This window comes from Pteropus alecto, unplaced genomic scaffold (genome assembly GCF_000325575.1).
Source record: "Pteropus alecto unplaced genomic scaffold, ASM32557v1 scaffold270, whole genome shotgun sequence".
NCBI lineage: Eukaryota > Metazoa > Chordata > Mammalia > Chiroptera > Pteropodidae > Pteropus > Pteropus alecto.
The window spans coordinates 4,882,216-4,908,537 of NW_006430735.1; the positions used below are offsets into that span (position 1 = coordinate 4,882,216).

General features: G+C 34.8%; 1 protein-coding gene across 1 annotated transcript in view; it reads left to right on the top strand.

The window, feature by feature from the left end:
* Positions 1 to 26,322, top strand: part of CD96 (CD96 molecule) — a 90,798-nt gene that overhangs the window by 4,152 nt on the left and 60,324 nt on the right. Inside the window, exons 3-5 of the mRNA XM_006905452.3 lie at positions 9,913 to 10,037; positions 19,320 to 19,527; positions 22,849 to 22,904. Of these exons, the coding sequence (XP_006905514.1) occupies positions 9,913 to 10,037; positions 19,320 to 19,527; positions 22,849 to 22,904 (389 nt within the window). The remainder of the gene's footprint in view (positions 1 to 9,912; positions 10,038 to 19,319; positions 19,528 to 22,848; positions 22,905 to 26,322) is intronic.

Below are 26,322 nucleotides of genomic sequence, written 5' to 3' on the forward strand. Positions count from 1 at the left end.
CACATGTATATACACACCCATATATATAATCTTTGCCAAGTTATTTTAAGTCTCTAAGTTCAGGTTTCCTCATATAACAAATATAGACAATGTAATACCCCCTTCATATATACCATTATTTTCATGATAAATGAGATATTCTGTGTAAAACACTTAACATAGCTCCTGCCAAAGGAAAAGAGTTTAGTGAATGGTAGTTTTTATTAAAAATAATAATATAAGAATGAGTGAACTCTATTTCTCAGTTCTTATTAAAAATGAGTTCTCCTCCCTCTCTTTTTATACTTGCTTAATTTGGAACCCAATAGGACATTTGACATACATTAGTACAAATACACATTGACCTTGGCTTTAGACATAGATTTTGTAACTTCTGCCTAGATTCGTAAACCATACTATTACATATTCTGAGGACTCCACCAAGAACTGGCAACATGGTTTGATATAGGAAATAGGATAAGTGTCCTATATGAAATAGGCTATGTCTTCAACATGAAGACAGCAGTGGAGAAGTGATAGTGTGTTATCCAGAAAGAAGAGTAGTGTTGCCTTTAAGGAACACGTGTTTCTTAAAATAAAGGGCAACCCAAGAAACAAAATTTGTAGCTACTAAAAACTGCAAATCAATAGAGAGACAGAAGCTATGTCTGTATTCCGTGTGGTTGGAAAATTCCCAGTCTTCTCAATTAGATAAAAAGATGTGGTACATATATACAATGCAATATTACTTAGCCATAAAAAAGAATGAAATCTTACTATTTGTGACAACATGGATGGACTCAAAAGGAATTATGCTAAGTGAAATAAGTCAAGCAGGGTAAGACAAATACCATATGACTTGACTTATATGTGGAATCCAGAAAGAATAAAAATAAAAATAAACAAACAAAACAGAAACAGACTAATAGATATGGAGAACAAACTGATAGTTGCCAGATGGGAAGGGAGTTAGGGGCATGGGTGAAAAAGGTGAAGGGATTAAGAAGTACAAATTGGTAGTTTTGAAATAGTCAAGGGGTTGTAAAGTACAGCATAGGGAATATAGTCAATGATATTGTAATAACTGTGTATAATGCCAAGTGGGTACTAGCCTTATCAAACTGGGGATGGGGAACACTTTGTAAATTATGTAAATGTCTAACCACTTTGCTATACACCGGAAACTAATATAAAATAATATTGGCTATGAATTCTAATTGAAAATAAATTAAGAAGAAGAAGAAGAAGAAGAAGAAGAAGAAGAAGAAGAAGAAGAAGAAGAAGAAGAAGAAGAAGAAGAAGAAGAAGAAGAAGAAGAAGAAGAAGAAAGATGGGAAGCAGAAGAGGAAGCAGAAGAGGAAAGCAGAAGCAGCAGAAGCAGCAGAAGCAGAAGAGGAGGAGGAGGAGGAGGAGGAGGAGGAGGAGGAGGAGAAGGAGGACGAGGAGGACGAGGAGGACGAGGAGGACGAGGAGAAAAGAAGAAAAGAAGAAGATTCCCAATCTTCTGATTATAGCTTTGCTGCCAGTCAACTGAGTCAATGAAAAACAATGGCCTCAGTGTTAAGGAAACGGTTTTGGTATTGTGTATTTGGGTATGAAGGGAGCAAAATAGAAAAGAGCAAAACAGAAAGGGAAAAAAAATCCTTCATCACAGAATGACCAAAAATGTAAGCCTGGCATAGAGCTAAGGGATAGACACTTCATTCAGATGAGGCAATTGCCATTCCAAAGCTCTGTCTAGTCCCCAAGCAATGACATATCTTCCCCTCTATTCTTTTGATCTTCTCCCACTTCTTCTCTTGTGCCATTTCTCTCTTACATCTCTGCGAGATCTTAAAGTTTACAAGCTAGTTGGGTAAGCAAGGCACATATAAAGTGCAAATATTTATGGTGTACATAAACAAATGCAAATTGAAGTGGCATACAAGATCTAAATACAAAAATGCTGAGAGACCAGAGGCAGTTGGGACCACTTCCTGTTTTCTTTCTGTCTGTTCACACAGCGGTATCTAAATCCTGTCCTCTATTCCCTGAGGGCCTATCTGAGAAGGCATTCTTTTCTCTTTCCAAAGTATTTTGTTCCTGTGTGTATGTTAGTGTTCTGAGGCTGTGGATGAGGGTAGGAATGTAATAAACAGTTTGGTGTTTGCTATTTATTCATTTTCACTTGACAGGATTTCTCTTAGGTTAGGAGCTTTTGAGTTATTCCAAGAAAGTTCTTTGAGTTAAGCCTTGGGTTACTGTAATTGATTTTTCCTTGATGTGAATCTTCTTGGATCCCAAGATGCTTCATATTATAAAATTTTGATGCATTTTAAAATTTGTAATTATCAGGATTCATTATAAGAGTACAATGTGGCTTTAATTTCCCTGATTACAATAAAAGCTTTATATTATAATTGGAAGTTTATACCTTTTGACTATCTTTACCTATTGCCCCAATACTCCCCACACCCAGCCTCTGGCTACCACCAATCTATTCTCTGTATCTATGAGTTCATTTTTATTTTATTATTTTAAATTCCACATATAGGTGAGATCATGTAGTATTCGTGCCTCTCTGTCTTATTTATTTCATTTAGCATAATGTCTTCAAGGTCCATCCATGCTGTCTCAAATGGCAGGATTTCCTTTTTTATGGCTGAATAATATTTTATTGCATATTAGAACATTTTCTTTATCTCTTTATTCACTGATGGAAATTTAGGTTGTTTTCATATCTTGGCTAATACAAATAATGCTGTAATGAACATGAGATGCAGATTTTTTTTTAGATAGTAATTTCATTTTCCTTCAGATATATACCCAGAAGTGTAATTGCTGAATAATATGGTAGCTCTATTTTTAATTTTTTGAGAATCCTCCATTCTGTTTTTCATAGTGGCCATATCAATTTACGTTCTCACCAACAGTCTGCAAAGGCCACCTTTTCTCCATATGCTCATCAACACTTGTTATCTCTTATCTTTTGGATACTTGTCATTCTAACAAGTGTGAGATGATAGCTCATTGTGGATTTGATTTGCATTTCCATGATAATTTGTGTTGCTGAGCACCTTTTCATATGTCTGTTGGCCATTTGTATGCCTTCTTTGAAAAATGTCTATTCAGTTCTGTTGCCCATTTTTAAATCAGATTTTTTTTTGTTATTGAGTTGTATGAGTTCTTTATTTTGGATATTAACCCCTTATATGATATGTATAAGGGGTTATCAAATCAGATATATGATTTGCCAATATTTTCTCACATTCAGTAGGTTGCCTTTTCATTTTGTTGATAATTTTCTTTGCTGTACAGAAGCTTTTTAGTTTGATATAGTTCCACTTGTTGATTTTCCCTTGTGTTACCTTTGCTTTTGTGTCAAACACAAAAACAATAATAATAATAATTGCCAAGACCAATGTCAAGGAGATTATTCCCTATGTCTTCTTCTAGAAGTTTTATGGTTTTAGGTCTTAAATTCAAGTTTTTAATCCATCTTGTGTTGATTTTTGTGCAAGGTATAAGATAGGGGTCCAGTTTCATTCTTTGTCTGTTCAGTTTTTTTCAACACCATTTATTCAAGAAACTGTCCTTTCCTGATTGAATATTCGTGGTTCCATTTTGTAAATTAATCATTCACATATGTGTAGGTTTATTTCTGGACTCTCTAATCTATTCCATTGATTTATGTATCAGTTTTTATAGCATAGTTTGTTCTTGAACTTGAATATTGACTCTTCTTAAATTCTTGTATTTGGTTTTTATCCAGATATTTTTAAGTGCTTATAGTGCTAGACATGAGGGATAAAGTGGTATGCTATACAAACATGACTCTGCCCTCAGGAATCAGGAACTCCAATGGAAAGAGACAGACATTAATCAAATAAGCAGATGAATGTCAAATTGCAACAGTGAGAGGTGTTCTTCAGTAAGAAAGTAAAGTAGACTGTTATCAGAGAGTATAATAGAAAATTCAAGAATGGTTTCCTGGAAAAGTGATGCTTGAGTAGGCATTAACCAGGTGAAGGTGGGAAACACAGCTTTACAGGGAATAGGACATGCAAAGACTCAATGGTAGGATAAAAATATGAAAACTGTATGAGTAGTATTAGTTCTTTATAGATTTTGAATATTAACCCCTTATCAGATATACGATTTGCAAATATTTTCTCCCATTTGTTAGGTTGCTTTTTCATTTTGTCGAGGAATTTTAAAAAGGTATGGCTTTTAAAAAGAGCAAAAAATTAAAAAGGAAGCAGTTAAAGATGGAACTAGAGAGATTGATTAATCTGGTTAAGTTCCGTTTTTATTCTAAAAATTGTGGAAACTAATTGAAAACTAGTTGTTTTGTTTTTTATTATAAAAAGATTATAGTAGCCAAAGTATAGAAAATGGATTGGAGAGAGACAGAGAAGATAGTTAGGGACAAGGACGGAAATCTAGGTGAGAGATACTGGTAACATTGAGAAAAATGGCAGTGAGGCAGATGGAGAGGAATGTGCAGACTAGAAACATGTTTAGGAGATTCAAACTACAGGGTTTGGTGGTGGATTGCATATGTGGAGTGAGGAATAGAAAGCACTGTCAAGAATGATGCTTTGGTTTCAAATAAGTGAAACAGAAAAAAATGGGGGACTTACTCATTGTGTTAGGAAACACTAGAAGATGATCAGATTATGCAGGGATTATTTTCAATTTCACTTTGTACATGTTGAGTTAGACACGATGTTGAAATATACAGAAAATTTCAGGTGACAACTAGATATACAATTTCTGATCTAGGAGAGAGAGTTAAGCTGAAGATACAAATTGGTGAGCCATGTGAGTGTGGGTGCTAACTGAAATTGTGAGAGTGAAAAAAATCATCTAGGGAGAAAAAAATAAAGTGAGAAAAGCAATGTGGTCCTTCAACAGAGTCTATGGTGATGGATGGTAAAATCAGAGAGTGTTGGGTTATAAAAACTTAGAATGAAAATATTATTTCACAAAAGGAGTAGCCATTGATTCTGATGTTCTGAGTGGACAAAACTGTTATTGGATTGTATTTAGGAACATAGAATTTATTGATCATCTTAACAACTGTTTTTGTGGTGTTATGGAGTTGGAAGTAAGACTGATGGTAGAAGAGGCATGAGTAGGAATCAAAGAAATGAAGACAGCAAATATTGACACAATTTCTAAGAAATTTGTCAGTAATAATGGGAAAGGTATGAGTGCTCAAATGAGGGTTCTCATAAGGGTGGTGGTGGTTTAAATTAATGCAAGACACTTGACTATGCTTCAAAGCCAATGGGCAAGATACAGTTGAAAGAGAGTCGCTAAATATACCATAGATAAAATAAAATATATGAACTGAGAGGTTTCTGAGAAGATGGGGGCAATGATATCTATAACATCAATAGTAGGATTATCTTGAAATGGAAAAAAGGACAGGTTTTTGTTTTGTTTTGTTTTGTTTTGTTTTGTTTTGGAACAGAAGAGAAAATAGGGTGAGTACATATAATAAAGGAGGTGCCATCTTCTATATGTTTTTCTAATATGGCAAACAAAATCATCTTTGGGTAAAAAAGGAGGCTTCAGAAAAAGAGAATGGAGAATTAAAATATTTTTTATGGATATTTTTTATCGATACATCACTATGTAGATGTATTTGGATTTTTGGTCAATGTTGACCATTTCTTTGGTTATGGCATGAAAGTGTAACAAAATCAATTTGCACTATGCCTTTCACCAGCAGTGCTTGGCAATGGGTCAAGGCATTACAAAGTAAATAGTTGGAGTCTACTACAGTTGGATTCTCTTTCGATTGGTGAAAAAACAAACAAACATTGAGCCAAGGGATTTGAGGTATTAAAAAGAATGGGAGAAAGTAGAGAGAATGGGACTAGTCAAGATGGTACTAATAGAGATGGAACAGATGAGATAGCACTATTTGCACAAACAAACTGAAGGAAAAGGTGTTTATAAATTTGAATTAGTGATTTTTGTAGGTGGAGCAAGTATGCATGACGATAGGTCCAAGATGTGATTGTAAGAGTGAATGGCTGAAACTGAGTAGGGACAGTTAGTGGAGATGAGAATGAGAAGAACTAAGAGGCCAGATATTAGATAAGTCATCTGTATGGTCACTGAAATCACTCAGGATTATATCAGAGTTTAGGCTGGGTAAGGGGATCGCAATCTAGGTATCGACCTCTTCAAAGAATAATGGATGATGATTGGGAGATTAGAGCAAACGTCCTTAAACTTTTTTTCTGAAGGGCTAGATAGTAAATACTTTAGGCTTTGTGGTCCACACAATCTCTGTCACAACTATTCAGCTCTGCCTTCAGAGCATAAAAGCACTTATAGACAATATGTAAGTGAATGGGTCTGGCTGTTTTTCAATAGAACTTTACTTACAAAATCAGACAGCAAGACAAATTTGGCCCACAGGCCACAGTTTTACAACCTCTGGATTAGAAAATAATAGCAATTAATTGGGGAAAAGAGGGATTGTATTTCTCAAAATGTGTTACAGCAGTACTCAAGATGGTTTTAGGTGATTCATGAAAAAAACTTAAAAACCTCTAATTGTGGAAAATTTCAAACAAATAGAAAGTTATATTGAACAGCATCATGAGCTCTCATGTACTGAACATACAACTTCAAAAATTATCAACTCATAGACAATCTCATTTCATTTAAACCCTTATCAACTTCTTCCCTCTTAGATTATTTTGAAGAAAATCCAAGATGTCCTATTCGTTTTAGAATGAATCTTAAAAACATAAGAATGTAGTAAAAAATATACAGCCATAAAACCACTGCCAGAACTAATAAAAATAGTAGGTCCTTAATGTCATCTAATATCCAGTTGGCCCCAATTTTTATTTTTACATTTTGTTCGAGTTAGGATCCAGACAAACTCAATTTATTGTGATCATTTAATAAATATTTTTAAACCTGAAGGCTATCTGACATTTTTTATTTTTCTTTTGCAATGTGTTTGTTGAGTAAACTTGATTATTTGTCCTATAGAATTAACCATAGTCTGTATTTTGCTCTTACATTCCCACGTTATTTCCATGTTCCTCTTTCATCTTTTAATTATGTTCAGAGACATTTGATCACATTAAGGTTTTTGTTGTTGTTGTTTTTATTTTTTGGCATGAGTACTTCATAGATGATGTTGTATAGTTACATCAGAGACATATGTCTGGCCATGTAATATAAACAGCCACTGATGAGTATTACTGAGATTCATTAGTTCATTATGGGTTGCTAAATAGTGATGTTCTAATTTTATTATTCTTTCATTTGTTAGCTGAAGTATTTCTATAAAGACAAAATTCTTCGCATCAAAAAATTATTTACTAGATGAACAGTTTTGAAAAGAAAAGCAGAATTGATTCTTAATGCCTTCTTTTTACCAGATTTAAAATGAATTGATTCACTCTTACTTTTAGGTGGCAATAAGTATTTTGTGTTAAGTATCATGCATTCACATGAATTTAAAAATATTAATGAGTTTGAATTCATTACGGTTATTATCTTTATGCTGAAAGTGTCCCGTATATAAAAGCTATTAACCCTTTGTGATGTAAGTTGCAAATATTTCCTAGTTTGTCATCTATCCTTACTTTCTTATATTATTTCCAGCACAGAATAAAACTTACTTTTATGAAATAAAACTTATCACTCTTTTTTCCTTGATGGTTCTGATTCTGAGTCATAGTTAAGAAAAATTTTCCCCGTTTCTAGGTTATATAGAAATTCAATCATGTTATTTCTAACGCTTGCATGCTTTTTAATTAATACATATCCCTAATGTTTTTCTATATTTTCTACTTTTTTCTGTGGTTCACTTTAGAAATTTTCTATTGACTTATTTTTCAACTCATGAATCTATCTTTTGTGATGTCCAATAAATTTTCATTCCCATCAAATTAGTACTTAATTTCTGACATTATATTTTTAATTTATTGTTTTTGATATATTCTTAATTCTTTAACAACAATCTCAGAATCTGGACAAACTTTACAAAAATTCGATACTCGTATGTTTGGGTAAGGTACATTAAAATATAATTAACATATCAAGTGGATTTCATGGACTACACAAATATTAAATGCCTAGATAAGTCTCTGTCTAAAATAAATTTATGTAAGTAAAACAATCACAATAATTTAAAGTATAAAATTAAATAGTAGTAATGGTGGTATGTAAATATGGCAAAAAAATGTGATGATGGTATACAAACAACTCCATTTGGAAGTACTGTTATAGCTCAATGCCTTTAACCATTAAGGACAGTGCTTTTTTTCTTTTAAATTGTGGAGATAAAGTAATAGTTGGAAGCATCAATGGAGAGCAAGAAAGTAACTGACCCCACCTCCTGATCATGAAGAAATAAAGATACAAGAAAATAAACAACCACTATTTGAGAATGATGCCAAGAAGATGTGCCCTAATAGGAAGGTCTTGTTTTAATTAAGGGTAAGAAGAGGAAAGACTTATCAGTAAAGAGGATAGCTAAAACTGAAGCGAGGTTAAAATTTAACAAAGTTCTAAAAGCTAGATATAACAATCTCAAGCTGAGAAATATTCCACTTAAAAATATATATATAAATACACACACACACACTATTAATAAGAAGAAGAAAGTTCATATTCCATGATCCATTAATCATACTTCTGGGAATTTTCCTTAAGTAGTTGAATGGTCAGAAGAAAGTTATTAGTATAAAGATGATCTTTGCTACATAGATTCTAATAGTTTAAACAAAGTAAAAATCCAAACTAAAAGAGCAAACAATTCAGTAATTGGAAGTGACTAAACAAATGATGCTGGGTATACATGATGGATGACATTAAGCCTCTAAAACGTCAACCACAAATAGTTTAAGAATCATGCAAAACATTGTTAAGTACAAATATCGGTAACATTTGCTGTTTCATGTAATTGCAAAACATGAAAAAACACATGCAAACAAGATTTAGAAAAAATGAAAATAAGATTTTCAGGATATTTGGATGATAGAGTTGTTTCCATTTAAAAAATTATCATTTGATGTTATAGTTTAGTCACAAATGGATGAATGTACATACACACACACACACACACACATATACATATATATAAAACTTTCCCCCCAAAGACTAGAGAACAGATATTTATCTCATATCACTTTAACAATGAAAATTGTTCGTTAATTCCTTGGTTTCTTTATATATATTTTTAGTATCATTCCTTCTACAAAAGAATGTTTATAAGCTCTATAGAAAAAATTATGAAAACAGTAAAAAGATCAGTTGATTGTCAAGAGTTTGTGGGAGGGAGGGATGGATAGGCAGAGCACAGATGATTTTTAGGGTAGGAAAATTATTCTGTATGATACTGCAATGGTGGACACATATCATTATACATTTGTCAAAACTCAAGAATATACAGCACCAAGAGTGAAATTTAATGTAAATAAACTATGCACTTTGGGTGCTAATGATATGTCAGTGTAGGTTCATCAATTATAACAAATGTACCAGTGTGGTTAGGGAAGTTAATAGTGGGGGAGGCTACAAGCATGGCGTCAAGGGAGCTCTCTGTGTTTCTGCTCAATTTTGCTGTTTTAGGTTCACAGACTTAAAAAAAAATTAGTTTACTAAAAATTCTGAAAAGAGAATTAGCGACTAGGTTATAAAGTTTTATATTCTATTTGATTAAGGAAATATGATCTGACAACTAAAGCACTAATTTGGGGATAAAGCAAAGGAACATGCCACATTTTGAGCTGGATTCTAAGAGGATAGATTCCCAATAATTTTTTAGTGATAAGCAAACTTCTCGATGGCTCTGTGTTTTGCCATTTATACGATTAGGACCATATTTAAACTATTCTTATTTCTTTGAAAAAAATCACCTTATAAACCAGCCACAGATCTATGTCTTTTCCACCTTATGTTTTGTTACAGTTACACAGGATGAATGGAGAAGCAACAATACAATAGAAATAGAGATAAATGAGACTCTGGAAATACCATGCTTTCAAAATATCTCCTCAGAAATTTCATCTGAGTTCACCTTTGCATGGTCGGTGGTAAGTGTTGCCCTTTTCAGTGAATAACTGCAATAATCTTTAAATATTAATGCAGTAAAAATGAATAACAAATAATAATAGGAAAGCATACTGGATGAGAAGCAGGTATTAGTCAGTATGTATAGCAGACCTCTAATACTGTTAAATCGGATGATAACACAAAACTAAGAGAATTATAATTATAAACACAATTTTGAGAATTATATAAGAGGGTATTCATTTAGGTGATCCAGAATATGGTTAATTTTTTAGATAGTCATCACAATAAAAACACAAAATTTTAAAATTCTGCATAACTCATTGATCTCTATTAATGTAGCAGGTCTATAGTTTGTAAAATATTGTATTTCCATGATTTATCATTTGTATTATAAGTTTCTTAGATTTTTATGGAATGTCCTGGAAACTAGACCTTTCACATAAAAAGATTCCTCTGGGTCTGTGGCAAATCCAAGATAACTGACTTACAAGTGGGCCTTAAAAAATAGCCTACTGATATTTTTCCTTATCTACATTTTTTTTTTTTTTTTTTGGTCAGTAGTATAAAAAGAAAAAAATATTCTAAAATAACATCTTCAAACTATTCTAAAGTCTACAATGTCTCTTTGTCAGAAAACATTCTTTTCCCTTCATAGGATTGTTTTTTAAAATGTAAGTTTTCTGGATATTATGCCTCTCGTTAATATAAGTCCATTTTTCTTAACAAATGTAATACAATGTAGTTCTTAAAAAAATTATAATGGAATGACCTCAGGAGGGCAGAAACCCACTATACTAACATTACAGTTAGAGAAATAAACTTTCTATACCTTATTTACATTTTTAATAGTTTCCACCAATAGGTAAAAAGTTTTCATTCTAATTTTCATAAATTCAAATATCTATGGGCATAATAAAGTTTAATAATAATAAATCCTAATAAAGTTTAATAAAATTTTACTGTGGAGGCTTTTGGAGGCTAATAAGTTGATCTGTAGTGTCTTATCTTAAAGGTGTATAATTCGTTTTTCCAAACAAATGTAAAAAGCCTTTTACTTGACCTGTGTCTTTTATATGACGCTGAGCATCTCCAGAGCAAAAAGCTGCATCGCTCGCTTCAAAAATCCCTAGGATTTGATATGGTGCCTAGAACATAGGCACTCAGTAAATAATTGAAAGGATCTGTTTCTCTTTGTCTCCTTCCTCACAGTCCTGTATGTTTTTCTCGTATTAAATTGATGGTCACTAAATTGATGCTGGCTGTTTGGTTAATGAATAGCAGTTCATCGAGTATCAGTGACTAGATAACTGATAAGGCATCCTTATCTAGTAGTTTTCTTTAAAGAAACTGAGAAGGCTAAATAGACACTATCTTTGGATTCTGCCAGGACATTTAGAATAAATGAGAGGCAGAGAAAGTACACCTAAGGTCACACGCTGAGAGAGTGAGTCCTAAACTTCTGTTAGAACCTCAAGCCATGCTGTCACTTTAAAGAATGCATCACCATGCACACTTGAGGAATCTTTTTTGAGAGAAACTTCTCTTCAAAGGGAATATTATATTAGGAAACGTGCTGATTAAATTCCTACTGTGCATTCCCTTTTTAAATGTCAAAATCTATTTGCTCCCCTGATTTACATCTGTGCTCCACATTCTTGGCGCCTGTGGGATTCAGCAAGTCTGATATGAAATTATCTCATTTCCTCATATTAAGAAATAAAATGAAGCTCTTCATGTCATAACTGTTATAGGTCTGCAGAGGACATAAATATCCTCTCAAATCCCTATTTTAGATTTTTAGTATCTTGTTGAACTAGCAATAATAATTATAATGATAAGTCAATTGTTCTCACAACCATGATATACTGTGGCTTTTAGAAAAAGGTTAAAAGCAGAGATGATGGTGAAGATGAACTCAGGAAGGCAGAAACCTGCTATATTGAATTCAGTAACTCTGAGAAGCTGCACACGCTTCCACTTCAAGCTCGTGTTAAATCTTGGAAACAATTTTACAAACTAAAATTATTTTAATATAAGTCACTGGAAAACAAAAGCCATGTCTTCCTATAGGTGGAATTTTATAAAATCTAATTAATTCAGTTATGACGCTCATGGAAAAAGGTTATTATTGGGATCCTCGTTTATCATTAGAAAATTATTTGGTATGTGTATCTGATCCCATACTAAGGCTGTGTTAAATGTGTTCAGGGAGTGTATCCTCTGCGTTTGGGGAATTTACATTCCAGGATTGTGACTACACTGAAGTAGACTGTCATCAGATGCAAATAGACAAGATACCCAACATCAATCTAGCGTGAGAAATAATTAAGTAAACACACAAGGTTAACCCTTCAGTGGACACTGGTGTCCACGCGAATGATGGGGTGATGTATAAGAAAGTACAGAATATGAGTGTGTTTAGATGGGATGCAGTTGATAGATAAAGGAGAAGTGATCTTTTTCTCATTTTATATCCTGGGGCACAAATGTGCAATAGTCATCAGGGAAATTCTGCGAGCTTCTATATACACTCTAATATTCTGTTTTCATTCCAAACTAATGTCCTGATTTCCCACAGTATAAATTTCAATTCGATCTAATAAACATATGAGAATATGTTTCGAGTGCTGTGACCTTCAGAAACACAAACTATACTGGACATATTTCCTACTATGAAGTAAAATTTTGATTAAAAAATGTAAAAAATACAGGGGATATAGTTCGATTCTGACTAGATGGACCCGAGAAAACGTCTTTCAAAGATAACGTTTGAGCTGAATAATTAAAGAACAATTAGCCAGGAAATAACACCAAGATCTTGGGATCTATGAGTACAAGTTGATATGGGAGAGGGTTGTTGAGAAAATGTTTGTTCCCAAAGTTTGTGAATAAAGAGAAACCCACGATTTTTCTCTTTAAAATCATGACGAGGAGAGGAATATTTCAGCAAATAGTTCAATATTAGTGATAAAGGCATATAACTAGAGCCTAGATGCTTATATTTCTTTAAATTTTAATAAACGTATCTTTCTTTTCAATATACTTTTCTTTAATATTTGTGATGTTTTATATAAAAATTAAAGAACAAAATATTGAAAGGATACATTTATAGATAAAAATTTATTTATTGACCTATTTTGCTTTGGGGATGTTAACTTTCTTTTTTATTTTTATTTATTTTTATTTTCAATGACAGTTGACATTCAATATTATATTAGTTTCAGGTGTGCAGCACAGTGATTAGACATTTATATAATTTATAAAGTGGTTCCTCCAATAAAAGTCTAGTACCCACTTGGCACCATACATAGTTATTACAATATTATTGACTGCATTCCCTATGCTCTACTTTACATCCCTGTGATTATTTTGTAACTACTAATTTGTACTTCTTAATCCCTTCACCTTTTCATTCAGCCCCCAACCCCTCTCCTAGCTGCCAACCATCAGTTTGTTCTCTGTATCTATGAGTCTGTTTCTGTTTTGTTTCTGTTGTTCTATTCGTTAGATTCCACATATAAGTGAGATCATATGGTTTTTGCCTTTCTTTGTCTGACTTATTTCACTTAGCGTAATACTCTCTAGGTCTATCAATGTTGTCACAAATGGTAAGATTTCATTCCTTTTTATGATTGGGTGACAGTCCATTCCATGGATGTACCACACCTTCTTTATTCAATTGTCTATTAATAGACATTTAGGTTGTTTCTATATCTTGGCTATTGTAAATAATGCTGCAATGAACATAGGGATCCATATATCTTTTTGAATTAGCATTTCAGATTTCTTCAGAAAAATACCCAGAAATGAAATTGCTGAATCATAAGGTAGTTCTATTTTTGATTTTTCAAGGAACCTCCAAAATATTTCCATAGTGACTGTACCAATTTGCAATCCCTCCAACAGTTCACGAGGGTTCCCTTTTCTTCATATCCTCACCAAAACTTGTTGTTTGTTGATGTACTGATGAAAGCCATCTGACACACGTTAAGTGATATCTCATTGTGGTTTTAATTTACATTTCTCTGATGATTAGTGACAGTGAACATCTTTTCATGTCTATTGGCCATCTATAAGTCCTCTGGAGAAATGTCTATTCAGGTCCTCTGCCCATTTTTTAATTGTATTTTTTTTTTTTTTTGGTGTTAGGTTTTATAAGTTCTTTATAAGTTTTAGATATTAACCCTTTAGTGGATGAATTTTTTTTAATGTATGTCCTTGAGCAACAGAAACAAAAGAAAAAATAAACAAATGGGACCACATCAAACTAAATTTTTTGCTCAGTGAAGGAAACCATCAACAAAACTAAAAGACAACCTACTAATGAAAGAAGATAATTTGCTGATGATAAAGTATGGCACTTACAAAATAGTCACAGAGATTTAAATGCAGCATAGGGAATATAGTCAATAATATTTTCATAACTATGTATGGTGCCAGGTGGAGACTAGACTAACCAGGGGGATCACTTTGTAATTTATATAAATATCTAACTACTATGCTATATACCCAAAGCTATTATAATATTAAATGTCAAGAATAATTGAAAAATAAAAATAAGTAAAAACAAAAATAAGGAAAGAAAATTAACATTCTAAAACCAAACAAATGAATGAACAAATAAAAGTTTATCTATAAATGCATCTTTCAATATACTCTTCTTTAGTATTTACAATGTTTTATACTTAATCAGAAAATGAAATGGTGCTATAAACAATGCTGATTTCCCATGCCCGGAAGCTTCACTGTTCGGAAAACAAAACTGTCACCTTCTACCTGGTGACAGCTGACCTTAATTGTCTTCACCATGATCAAAATTAAAGTGCAAGCAATCTACAAAGTGTTGACAACCAATTTCGATGATTAGAAAAATATTGTCTTTGTTGTTTACAAAGTGGATGCGAAGAGCTTTGCAAGCAGCTACTTTGATAGCACTGAATGGATGGGGAATAAATGGAGGAAATGTGAAGATAGGAAGCAGTTTGTAGATAAAGAAGTAGCAATCAATACAGTTAACAGAATTTATTGAATGAGTTCTATACACTCAACACCTGCCATTTGCTGTGGTCAACACAGCCAGCTCTAACATGAAGCTTGGCCTATCTCAGAGATGAAATAATGTCACTAAATCAAATAGTACCAAGGCCCCTTTTCTGGATTGAAAATTCTGCTTCTAGTAAAAAAAAAAAAAAAAAAAGGAAGCCTTCCACCACTTATTTTCAGGTTTGTGAGGTCTTTAAGGAACATAGGGAAGACGTAATCATGATTCAGTATTACTTGACCCAGCTCTCATCATGCAAAGTAGTTTATCCAATACCTGTATGTAACTTAAATATGCATCTATTTCTTTTCTATGGGTCTGATTTTGTATTTGCTTTTCTTGTGAATTTCTTCTCAAATAGACTTTAAGCAGAAAGGACAAGAATTGTTCATTCTGCTATTTTTGTGAGGCAATATATAGCAAAGTCATTAACAACATGAATTTTGGAGGGAAATTCTTGTTTTCAAGTCCTGCTTTTACCTTATACTAGCTGTGTAACCTAGGACCTAGGATTAGGGTGAGTAGAGCCCTCACCTTCAGTGCACAATTTAAGAGAGTGCCCCAAAAAATCAATAATCAAGCTAAGAACATTAATAAAATATTTTTTAAAATGAAAATTTAGGGAAAATCCATAATGAATAAAATTCCAACATTTTATTGGAATGTTGTTTGTTTGTTTTGACACCCTGCTATACTGTTCAAGGAACAGTATTTTTCAATCAGCCTGTGGTTCCTGGGCCTTCATGGCATCATGTCCCCCATGGGCACATGTATAAAAGTTGACAGAAGAGAACAGATAGAGCAATGTAGGCTTTATGCAGTCTTTTTTTTTTAAAGTTTTAATTGTAGAGTTTTTGTTAGCTTTACCGCTTGGTCAAAATATGTTAAGATATTTTGATAGGTGCACATAGGGGCATACGTTTTTCCTTTTGTCTCAGAAGTCATATTATAGATATGTTGTCTAACCTAAGTTTTAGTCCCCTCATCTTTAAAAGGGGATCATTATAGTATTGACATCATAGTATTATTGTAGGTATAAATAAGATAATGCAACTAAGTAACTTAGCACATGCTCATACTCAGTTTGTATTTAAAACTAATCTCTAAAGAGTTAGTTTTGTTACTCTCCAAAATTCCTCAATTTAGTCAAGCAGAAAATGAATACTCATCAGGTAGCTGGTCAATCATCAGTGAAGCTGGAGGACAGTGAGCTCATATTTGTTGCACATCTATTGAGTGTCAGGACTAGCGTAGGTTAGCTAGTTCAATCTACATTTCCCATTAAATCATAAAGGTTCATCAAGTTGAAAGTCCTAGGAAGTTCTACAAATATTTGTTAATATTTTAAAAAATTGTCAAAATTTTTTCTTTGAAAAACGAGAAGAGGACAAAAGGCAACTCAAACCAGATCAAGTTCTTTGATTCTCAACCCACTCCAAACGCACCACCCTTATCAATCTGTTTCCTGCAGACCCTATGATCATCTGTATCAGGTGGGAGTTGAAGTATACTCTATGACCCTAGTCATAGGCTATATGACTCCCAAGGGCCCTTTTAATCAGCAAATTGCCCACACCTCAATGATCTACAAAGTATATAAAGGCCTCTGGCCTCCTAGAATTTCTTTTGTTTGTCATTTCTAATACTCCAGAAAGTTTTATGTGATGGTTTGGTTTTCATTAATGCATGTTATTGCTGAGGTTTATTTCTTCCTTGTCCTTGGCATCTCTGCTTTCTAATGTTGTGACTTAAGTACCTTTTGCTTTGTGTGACCTTTGAGGAAGTTACTTATCCTCAGTTTTTTGTTGTAAGGAGCAAATAAGATAAGACTTGAAAGAACTTTGCATAGTGCCTTAAATATAATAGGCTCTAAATAAATTTAAACTATGATTAATAAGAATATAAAATTTTAGTAGTGGTCAAAGCATAATATTGGTATTACTTCTCCCTCTCTCAGCTCTAGACATTTCATTGTTTGCTCGCACTAGTTTTTTCCACCTCTCCTCCCATTTGCTCCGTGAAGTCACCTACTCACATGCAGGTTCTCGCCTCAGCCCTTTTATAACTGAGACTCTAGATTGTCTTAGGATCTTTGGATGTTGTAGGTTACAGGGCATGCTTTGCAACTGAATTCCATCTTTTCTAACAAAGAAACAAACCCTTCCCTCTACAACAGTTAACTGCCCAGAAAAACAAAAACAAACAAAAAAACAACTTTTGAAAAAAATTTTTTTTTCCTTGGTATCTTTTCACCATCCATGAAACCACCCTGGCTAGTCACAATACAAAGGAAAAAGCAGTTTTTCTCACCAGTCTCCAACCTCAGCTTTTGACTGCCTTTCTTCCCACAACAAAGTGACAGATGGAAATGTTCCAGGTGGCTAGTCATTTACTAAATGACCAAGAAACATTTTGAACTTCAAGATCCTCATAAAAACAGTCCCTGTGCTTAAAGCAGGAGCTGTAAAATTCAACTCGTGCTGGAGGACCTGCAGGGGGCGCCTGCCTCCTTAATTATTGGTCTCCAGATTAGCAGACGCTGAGTGAAATGCCTTCCACTTTTTTGTGCTGTCACCACCCAATACTTAGGGGTCTTTCTGGAGTCCCTGTTTCCAGAATTTAAACTCTCTCCTTTTAATTTTTTTTTACCCTTCTTCATCAAGAGGATAGCAGCACAGAGTAGCCCTTTATGTGGGTATAAAGGAATGTATGTTACTTAAGAGAACGTCTTAAGTAGCGTATGCTTCTCTCTCTGCATGCAGTACTGTTTATATACATCTGTTTATAAATCTGACACCAATGTTAACCATAATCACTTACAGATTGTGTCTTACATAAGAGTTTTTACTAAGTATATTCAGGAAATATCTACATAAACGATTTAAGAAGTCTACGTTCCTGTTTCCACTGTTTAAGCTCCCAGCCCATACTAGAATTCTCTCACTCACCTGGCATTCATTTCTTCTACCCGAAATCTGTCTAATTTTTTTAAACTAGAGATTCCAAGTAACAAATTTCCATTTTTTTACTATTTTACGACTTCTGCCCCATCAGATACATTAGCGTTCACTCTTGTAAACTTTGATTGCCTCCATTTCTCTTGGCTTCTGAGCATAACGATTCAACTGTGGTTTAGAGTTAGAGGAGTGGTTCTCAGCCCTGGCTCCTCTGAGGGCCTTTTTTTTAAAAAAAAAAAAATGCCCCAACCCGGGTCTCAACCCAGAAAAACTGAGTTCAAATCTCCAGAGAAGAAGCTTATGGATCAATGTTTTCAAAGCAACTCAATTAAGATGATTGAGTCATACTAAAGGGTATGAGGACATAACCCTTCCTCTACCCTTGTAGCCCCTCAAGAGCACCCTCCTCACTGGGTCCTTAGCACATTTACTGACATTGACCAACACTGTGACACTCCCAGGCCTTTTGTCTATAGAAATTCTGAGTAGGGCAAGAATAATGGGGATTTTTCTCACAAACCCAAGAAAGGATATGGAATAAAGGAACCAGGTACTCCAAATAAACTCTAATCTCCAAAATTCAGATTAACATTTCCAGCCTGCTCATCATGTGTCCTCTTTGAGGTAGCACAGAAACAGAAATAAGGCAGAAGGGCAAAGACAGTGACTAGACTGAGGTGAGAAGGCAAGGAGGAGCCTACAGCACAAAATTTAAGGAGCACTCACTTTCGGGTGCCCAGCCTGCACGTACAAGATCCAGAGAATTAATACCTCCTTAAATTTCATGCCATAGGAGAGTCTCCTTATCTCATTAGAGTCCTGGCTCTGAGGAGAACTAAAATGAGACCTTTTCTGAAGTAATGCTGGGAAGAGAGGGTGACTTTGATCATCCGATTCAGGTGAAAATTTAATAAGTAGAATTGATACAGCCTCCTCAGTACATCTTAGTATTAAGATTTCTGAACTTTGAACTTGAACTGAGAATTATGATCTGCCATTAGCCCCCAGTGCTGTGCCTCCCAAATCCCATCCCAGATATGCAACTTGTAAAGAGTTACGAAGGGGAAGTTCTAATCAGAAGAGCAGCAAGTTTCTATTCATGTTAGAAAAAGGTGACAGGAGTTTTTAACTGAAAGTTAAGTGTAATGAAACTTTGTCTAGTAACATTAAATATCTCTTAATTTCAATTCTTCATTCATAATCTCTATTTTTACAAGATATAAATGAATTAGTACATGTGGAATACCTAGCACAGAGCTGGCACAGCTGAGTGCTCAATAACTGGTAATTATTTTTCTCACCAGGAGGATAATGGAACTCAGGAAATACTTATTACTGAAGATCACTCCATCAGCAATTCCACATTATTTAAAGACAGAGTCAAGCTAGGCACGGACTATGGGCTCTACCTCTCTCCAGTCCAAATTCATGATGATGACCGGAAGTTCTCTTGCCACGTCATAGTCAGGCCTGGCAAAATCTTAAGGAGTTCTACTACAATCAAGGTTTTTGGTAAGAGTTTCTGTTTTCTGGATCCCTCGCCATTCTCCTTCAAAGTCTCCTGCCTCACTTTCCCTTAGAGAGGAAGCACCCTGTTAGCTGGAATGCAGCCATGTAAGGGTAGCTATTCTAGAGTTCTGTTTACCTTGACACTTGTCATTCATGTTGAGGGTGGGGATGAGAGTAAGAAGTAAAAGAATGGTGATTCAGTTAATAGAATAAAATCACATGGAAACCATAGATTGGTCAATTTTCTGGTGGTCACTACCTTATTTACAATTTTAATGTTTTCTAAGAATTCTAGAGAGCTCTTTAATTATAAATTCCAAAGTCTAATTGCTTAGTTGCCTAATCATCTTAGTTGCTTGCTGGAGCAATACAGAATAAAGCCAGTGTGAAAAAAGGAAAATGATACATACAGCTTCAAAGAAACTCTACAGGGGTCCCCTTACCCTCACCAAAGCCAAGTGAAGTGAAGATTGTCCAGCTCCACCAGCAAAGGAGCCTGAAGGGATGGCCCTCTGACCCTGTAGGGTCCAAATTGAGAGGGAAATCTAAATTTTCTATTTTGTTCAGTGATGTAAGGAAATATTAATAAACAGAAAACCCTAGCTTTGAATACCTTTGTTCATCTTTGTGACCAAGAACTGTGTTTTTCAAAATGACATTTTTAAATTAAGGCAAAGAGAAAAGCAGTGATGTGAATGAGCAGTTAATTGGTTTTGAGAATAAAGTAAATGAAAAGAAAATAACTTCACAGAATGTAAGGTTATCGGCTGCTAGATTTTTTTCCTCAGTTCCCCAAATGACAGAACAAGTGAAAAAAAAATTTGTTTTTACATTTTACTTAGAATCGTATTGCATTATTATTAGAGATTACATAATTCAGTATTTTGAAGGAAAGTTCATAAAGATGGTGTACTTCATAAAGATGGCGTAACTACTGCCAAGGTTAATTTAGTTTGAAGTCACTTGCTTATAGCTTTTCCTTTATCTCTCCCTCTCTCTGGATCTTGCCTTCTTCCTCCAGCTCTTCCTTCCTTCCTCCCTCCTTCCCTTCTTCTCCATCTCTCCACATTGATGGACTAGGAAATAACCAATCACCTTGATGGTCAGGTTTCTTATGGAGCCTAAATAATGTTCTGTGAAAAGTTTAAAATGTCTGCTCATATTTTTGTTATCACCGTCAGCTCACTTACTGGACTGTAACTGTCTTAGCACAAACATAAAACTAGCTCATCTGGCCTAACTACTGGCAAAGCAATGAAGACAGTCACCTGGGATGTGCAAAGAAATATTAATTCTAAGTTAGGCAAACTGTGTCCCATTTGACCATGGGTTTTTGTACCATAACCTGATCTAATTGCCTTGTCAATGTTTAAACCATGCCCTGTATTTCTTTGCTATGTTAAAATACCTTCATCTTGGTCTTGAATACTTTTGACTCTTTCACATCTCACTCATCACCCTGTCTGTCTCTATATCTCTCTGTCTCTACATTTCTTTTCGTTTCTTCTTTGAATTCCTTTCAGTGGATACTTAAAGATATGAGACTGCTTACTTGTTAATAGAATTAGATTTTCCCCACTTCCTGGCTTTCTCCTTTAGCAAATGGGCCAGCTAGGTTGTGTTAGGACAACCTATCTAGTTTTTAACCTATTTGTGGGGGTCACCTGAACGTATATTATAGTGGCCCTGGCACAGAAGTCAATATGTATCTTATTCAGAACCTACTTTGCATCTCTTGGTGATTCCTCATATAGAATAAGCCAAAACTAAAAACATGAAAGCTAAAAACATGTATCTAAATAAAGACAGCTTATTTCTTCTTCCTGAACAATGTCTTCATTCTCTAACAGAACAGGGATAAGAAGCTTGCCCAGCTCCTCTGCTACTGCCTGCATTTCCCTCATTAGTCTTCTTTAACTATACTTTATTTAGAGGGAAGTCACCTGCCATCACAGATTTGCACTCCCCCACTCCTTAACTTTAAACTTGATTCGAAAAGAATCTCTATCACCCTGCAACTTTTAGTAATTGCTTTTTCTTTTGAGTCCTTCATTCTACTGGTATTTGTTATTAACAGGAAGTCAGAAATACCCTTCCTCCTGTTAGTGTTTTAGGATTGTAGCTTGGTTTGTGTTCCCCTGAAAGAAACCACTGAGACAATTATTTGAGTTAAATTAATTCATTTAAGAGGTAATCCTAGAAAACATCAGAAGTAGAAGAAACGTCAGAAGGTAAGGAAGATAATAGAATGTACACAACCGAGCTATGGGCTTAGAGCTCAATGCCCCAGGGAATTCTGGGAGAATACACATCAGAGTTTTCCCAAATGAAGGCAAGGAAGCTAGGGGATCTGTTATTACCATGAACTCTCTAGGACTTAAAGTTTGCCCTACTTGTGGACTCAGTCTGCACCCATAACCCCAGTAAATCCTTAGGAGAGAGTCTTAGGTATGCCTAGCAAGAGGTCTCAGTAAGTAGAGGCAAATGCCCAGTGGATTTGCAGGCATTGATGACACTTGGATAGGGCCTTAATATTTTCTCCACTGGTTCATAGACAGCTTTGCTGTACTCAAGAACTTACTTAAGTTCAACATGATGTACTACTCAGTGTCTGCTTTGTACTGGGCACTGTTAAGTGCTAGAGATGGAGAAATGAGTAAAACAATCTGGCTTTGAGGCAGTTACAGTCTAGTAGGACAACAAAATCACTGAAATAGTCCCTGATATTTTCTAGTGCCAGGCAACTAAACAAGTATCAGGTGTTTTCCCTGTCTCTTCAGAGGTCTATAAATTATACTGTATGGCCTTCAGACACAAAATACTCCTCTCTTCTCTTTCCCCACCACCTGCCCGTCCCCTCTTCTATATTCCCCATTTCACTTGACTCATTGATAATCATCATTCAAGTATCTGTTGGATGTTTCAAAAGACTTCTCTTATCCTCCCCAACGCTGGGTTAGCAGCTTCTCTTAAAGCTTTCTTCAAATCATACATGTCCTCAATTATGGTACATATCTCAGTATATTCTACTTTCTAGTTTATGTATGTGTGTTTTGCATGAAAATACAAATTTTTTTGAGGACAAGGAAGATGATTTGTCCTTCTTTGTTTCCTAGGCATACTGCCAGGCACAGAGTGGGTGTTTAATAAATATTTGACAAATGATGAATCAATATCTCTCTCTCTCTCTCTCTCTCTCTCTCTCTCTCTCTCTCATGCGCATGCACATACACACACACAAAATCACACACACACACATAAACACACACACGGTCAGGTAGGATGGCATTTGTTGCCACTAACTGTGTTCTATTTGCCTTTAAGCTAAGCCAGAAATCCCCATGATTGTGGAAAATAACTCCATGGATTTCTTAGGAGAGGTGAGTCACATAAAAGCCTTTGAAAATCTATAGTATAATATGCCAAGGTGTGTCAGTTTGCATCATTGTTCAGAATGTTTTTCCAAAGGATATTACTTCTTGGCCCACGGCAAATTAATTTCTGGTGAGAAAGAATACAAAGCTTATGGGAATGCTTACTTTCTAACTTAGGGCTCTCAGAACATGTGCTCTATAATTTTAAGTACTTAATTTTCCTGGAAAAATAGTCACAATAGCTTAAATTCCTCTTCAATAAAAATCGAAGTAGATAGTGAAAGAAAAGTAGGGCAGAAAGCAGTGTGACTCCTGGTAAAAGGATGAGTTTTATGCTCAGCTGACATTTAATTTGTTCTAACCCATTTCTTGTACCAGCTTTCCCATTGTTCTTATTTTGAAGTTAATAAGAGGAAATGTTCCCTTCTGTATTCCTTCAGAGCACTGACTATTTCTCAGGCAGTAGGAGAAAGGGCAGAAGAAAAATGAAGTAAAGTAAGGCCCTCTGATTTCAATTTCTTACGGGTACTTCCCAGCCCCTAATCATTGGGATTTGAGCTCACCTGCTGGCCCTTCTTCTTGCTGGCTGTGACCTTGGGCAAATTATTTCACATCATTTTAGTCAGTTTGAAGGGGATAAGAAGAGTATCTGTGCATTGTTATTGTTATTAAGAATCAAATGAAATAATGTAGGAAAAGTTCTTAGTGCATAATATAGCATATATTAAGTGCTCAATAAACATTGTTTTGCTGTTTTTGTCAATATTACTATTAAGTGTGTTAATCAACTGTCTTTCAGCATTGTGATTTGATTTAAGCTTTCGAAAACCCTAAATAAAGTAAATATCGCCACTAACTCTCAAACATTTCCTATTACATAGCAAGAGAAAAAATTATACTCATACTGTAGTTTCTTCTCTTCCTAATAACATTAAATAACATGATTTCTAGCCCTGCTGAATATCAGTCATTTAATTTGACAGTTGAGTACAAATTTTAGCTCAGACTCTGTGGCATGGTTTTAGATAAGCATATATAAGCATTATTCAAGTATTTGTGTCTTTTGTTGACTTTATATATTAGCTTTTGGATAAGTGTTATTATAGTCCTGAGCATATAGAAAAAGATTTAAATTGTTCTGCTACAATTAATTTCCGGTTTTGTCAGTGAACTTTATTTCAGTAATCTAAACAAAACAAATAACCTATGGGATAATATTTGGTAGATGTTTTTGTTTCTTATAAGAATTTCTGGTAAGTTCTTGGTGCCAATGTTTATAGGTAATATGGACTCACTCCAGGTATATAACCATAAGATTCAAGTCAAGAATTTTGATTTTTTAAAAAAAGGACTTTGTCTTACATGTTATCAAATTTCCAGTTCTGTACCTATGCTTGCCCAGGTGTTGAGTGGGAAAACCAGAGAACCTTCCTTCCTGGGGAATTAGTGAATAATCTCTCGCCAGATCCACTTAACCAGCTACAGGACATGGCTTGTCTGTGGATCTTTTAAGATCTTGCCAAATATTAGCGATTCCTCGCTCTAATATTTTTATAATCCTCATTGCATTTTTAATAATTTATGAACTCTTCAAAGTTCTTTTGCAGCATACTTTTTTCATGTGATGCTCCTAAGAAGCCTCTAAAATAGGTAGGACATCTGTCATTTTACAGATGAGAAATTGGGGCCTGGAGAGTCTGAGCAACTGGCTGAGTCACTAATAAAGGACCAAGCTGAGATGAGAATTTAACATGCCCATATTCAAGCAGGATTGTATAATGAAAGGAGATCGTGCTTCAGGGGCAGATAGAACTAATGTTAAATCCTAATTTTCCCACTTACTAGCTACATATCCTCACCAAGTAATTAACCCCCATGGGTCTCATCTAACTCATCTCTAAAACTGGGGTCGTAATAAATATTTCACAAGGTTCTTAGGCAAATTAAATTTATGCACAGTAATAAAATACATGACACATAGTAAATGTCTCAAGACTATTTCTTTCCTCCCACTATTTGTCATTTACTTACTCTTTCACTCCTTCTTTTCTCTGTATTTATATTCATAAATCTAAGAGACAGTGTGGGATAATGAAAAAAAAAAACAGAATATAGATTGTAGAATCTGATAGACCTGAGTCTGAATTCTCCTCCATCAATTATTAATGCCAGCCCTGGAATCTCAGTTCCTTAGCTTTCTTGTTAGTGAACAGAGAGAATGATCCCAACCTCACAAGGGCGATGTTAGGATCAAATGAAAGAACCTATGTAAAGTATCTACCATCTGACTTCCTTAAGTGTTGCAAAGTGTAATTTCCTACCACCGCCCTTCATTTCTTGGAAAGCAACTAAGTCAACATGCACATATTGGCTGCCTACTGTATGCTACCCATTCACTACAGCGGCAGCCTCTATTGGAACAATAGAGATTTGGTAAGTTGTGAGCAGTGTTTTCCAGTGTGCCTCATTAGAGTTATAAAGTTTATGGTTAATTTAGTTTTTATGTAAAACAGAAAAACCTCCATATTATTCTAATGATGATGCCTTTCAAGTTTAGACATGCCAAGACTGTCCAAGAAAAGTATCGCATCTGTGGTTACCATGTTCTCGTGCGTGCCCCAGAGTGAGGCTTCTCTAGTTCCAACATGGTGCGCATCCTCGCTCTATAGCTGGGATGGAAAGGGGACCTTCAACTTAAACCTCAGGGCCCAATCATGTAGTATATTTTCACATTAGAGTAAAAGATGCTGAGCCAAAAAATTCCTCAGCCAAGAGTCCCTGGCCATCTACACCCAACTCTGGTGATGCAGTGAAAGGAGGCACAAGAGAAATACATGAAAACTGCAGAGCTGACTCAACAGTTCAGTCTTCCCACAAGCCATGCCTTTCTCTTTTATGCCTGTACTTTATGCTCATTTACATGGGACCTGTCCTTGTCATTCTTTATTGTTATTATGTTTGACAAAATTTAGGAAAAAAAAAAAACATAAAGAAAACTACCTAACATAAAACATAGGAAACAAAAGCAGTTGGGGTTAAAATGCCTAAGAAGGAAGAGAGCCTTGTAATAATAAGAACCATGTAAAGCAGATTCTATAATCTAAAACACAAGTTGGAGTTTTGCAAGATGGCTTCAGTAACTGTTTGCACAATTTAATTTTTGTGTTGCAAAGCCTGAATCTTTGTATGTAGATATTCATTCTTAAGTTTTATTACAGGTATGTGCTTTGTGTGTGCATATGTGCGCTTGTGTGTGTGTGTGTAAGGTTAGGTATTGCAGCCTCTTTTCTTTTCTTTTTAATATTTTCTAGTATCTTGTGGCACAATAAGGCTGAGTCCAAGTGTCCAGCCACATGATTGCCAGCTGCTATCATTGCTGAGGTGGTGAGCACCTGCGCTTTCACACAGCTAGAGGGGACCCTCA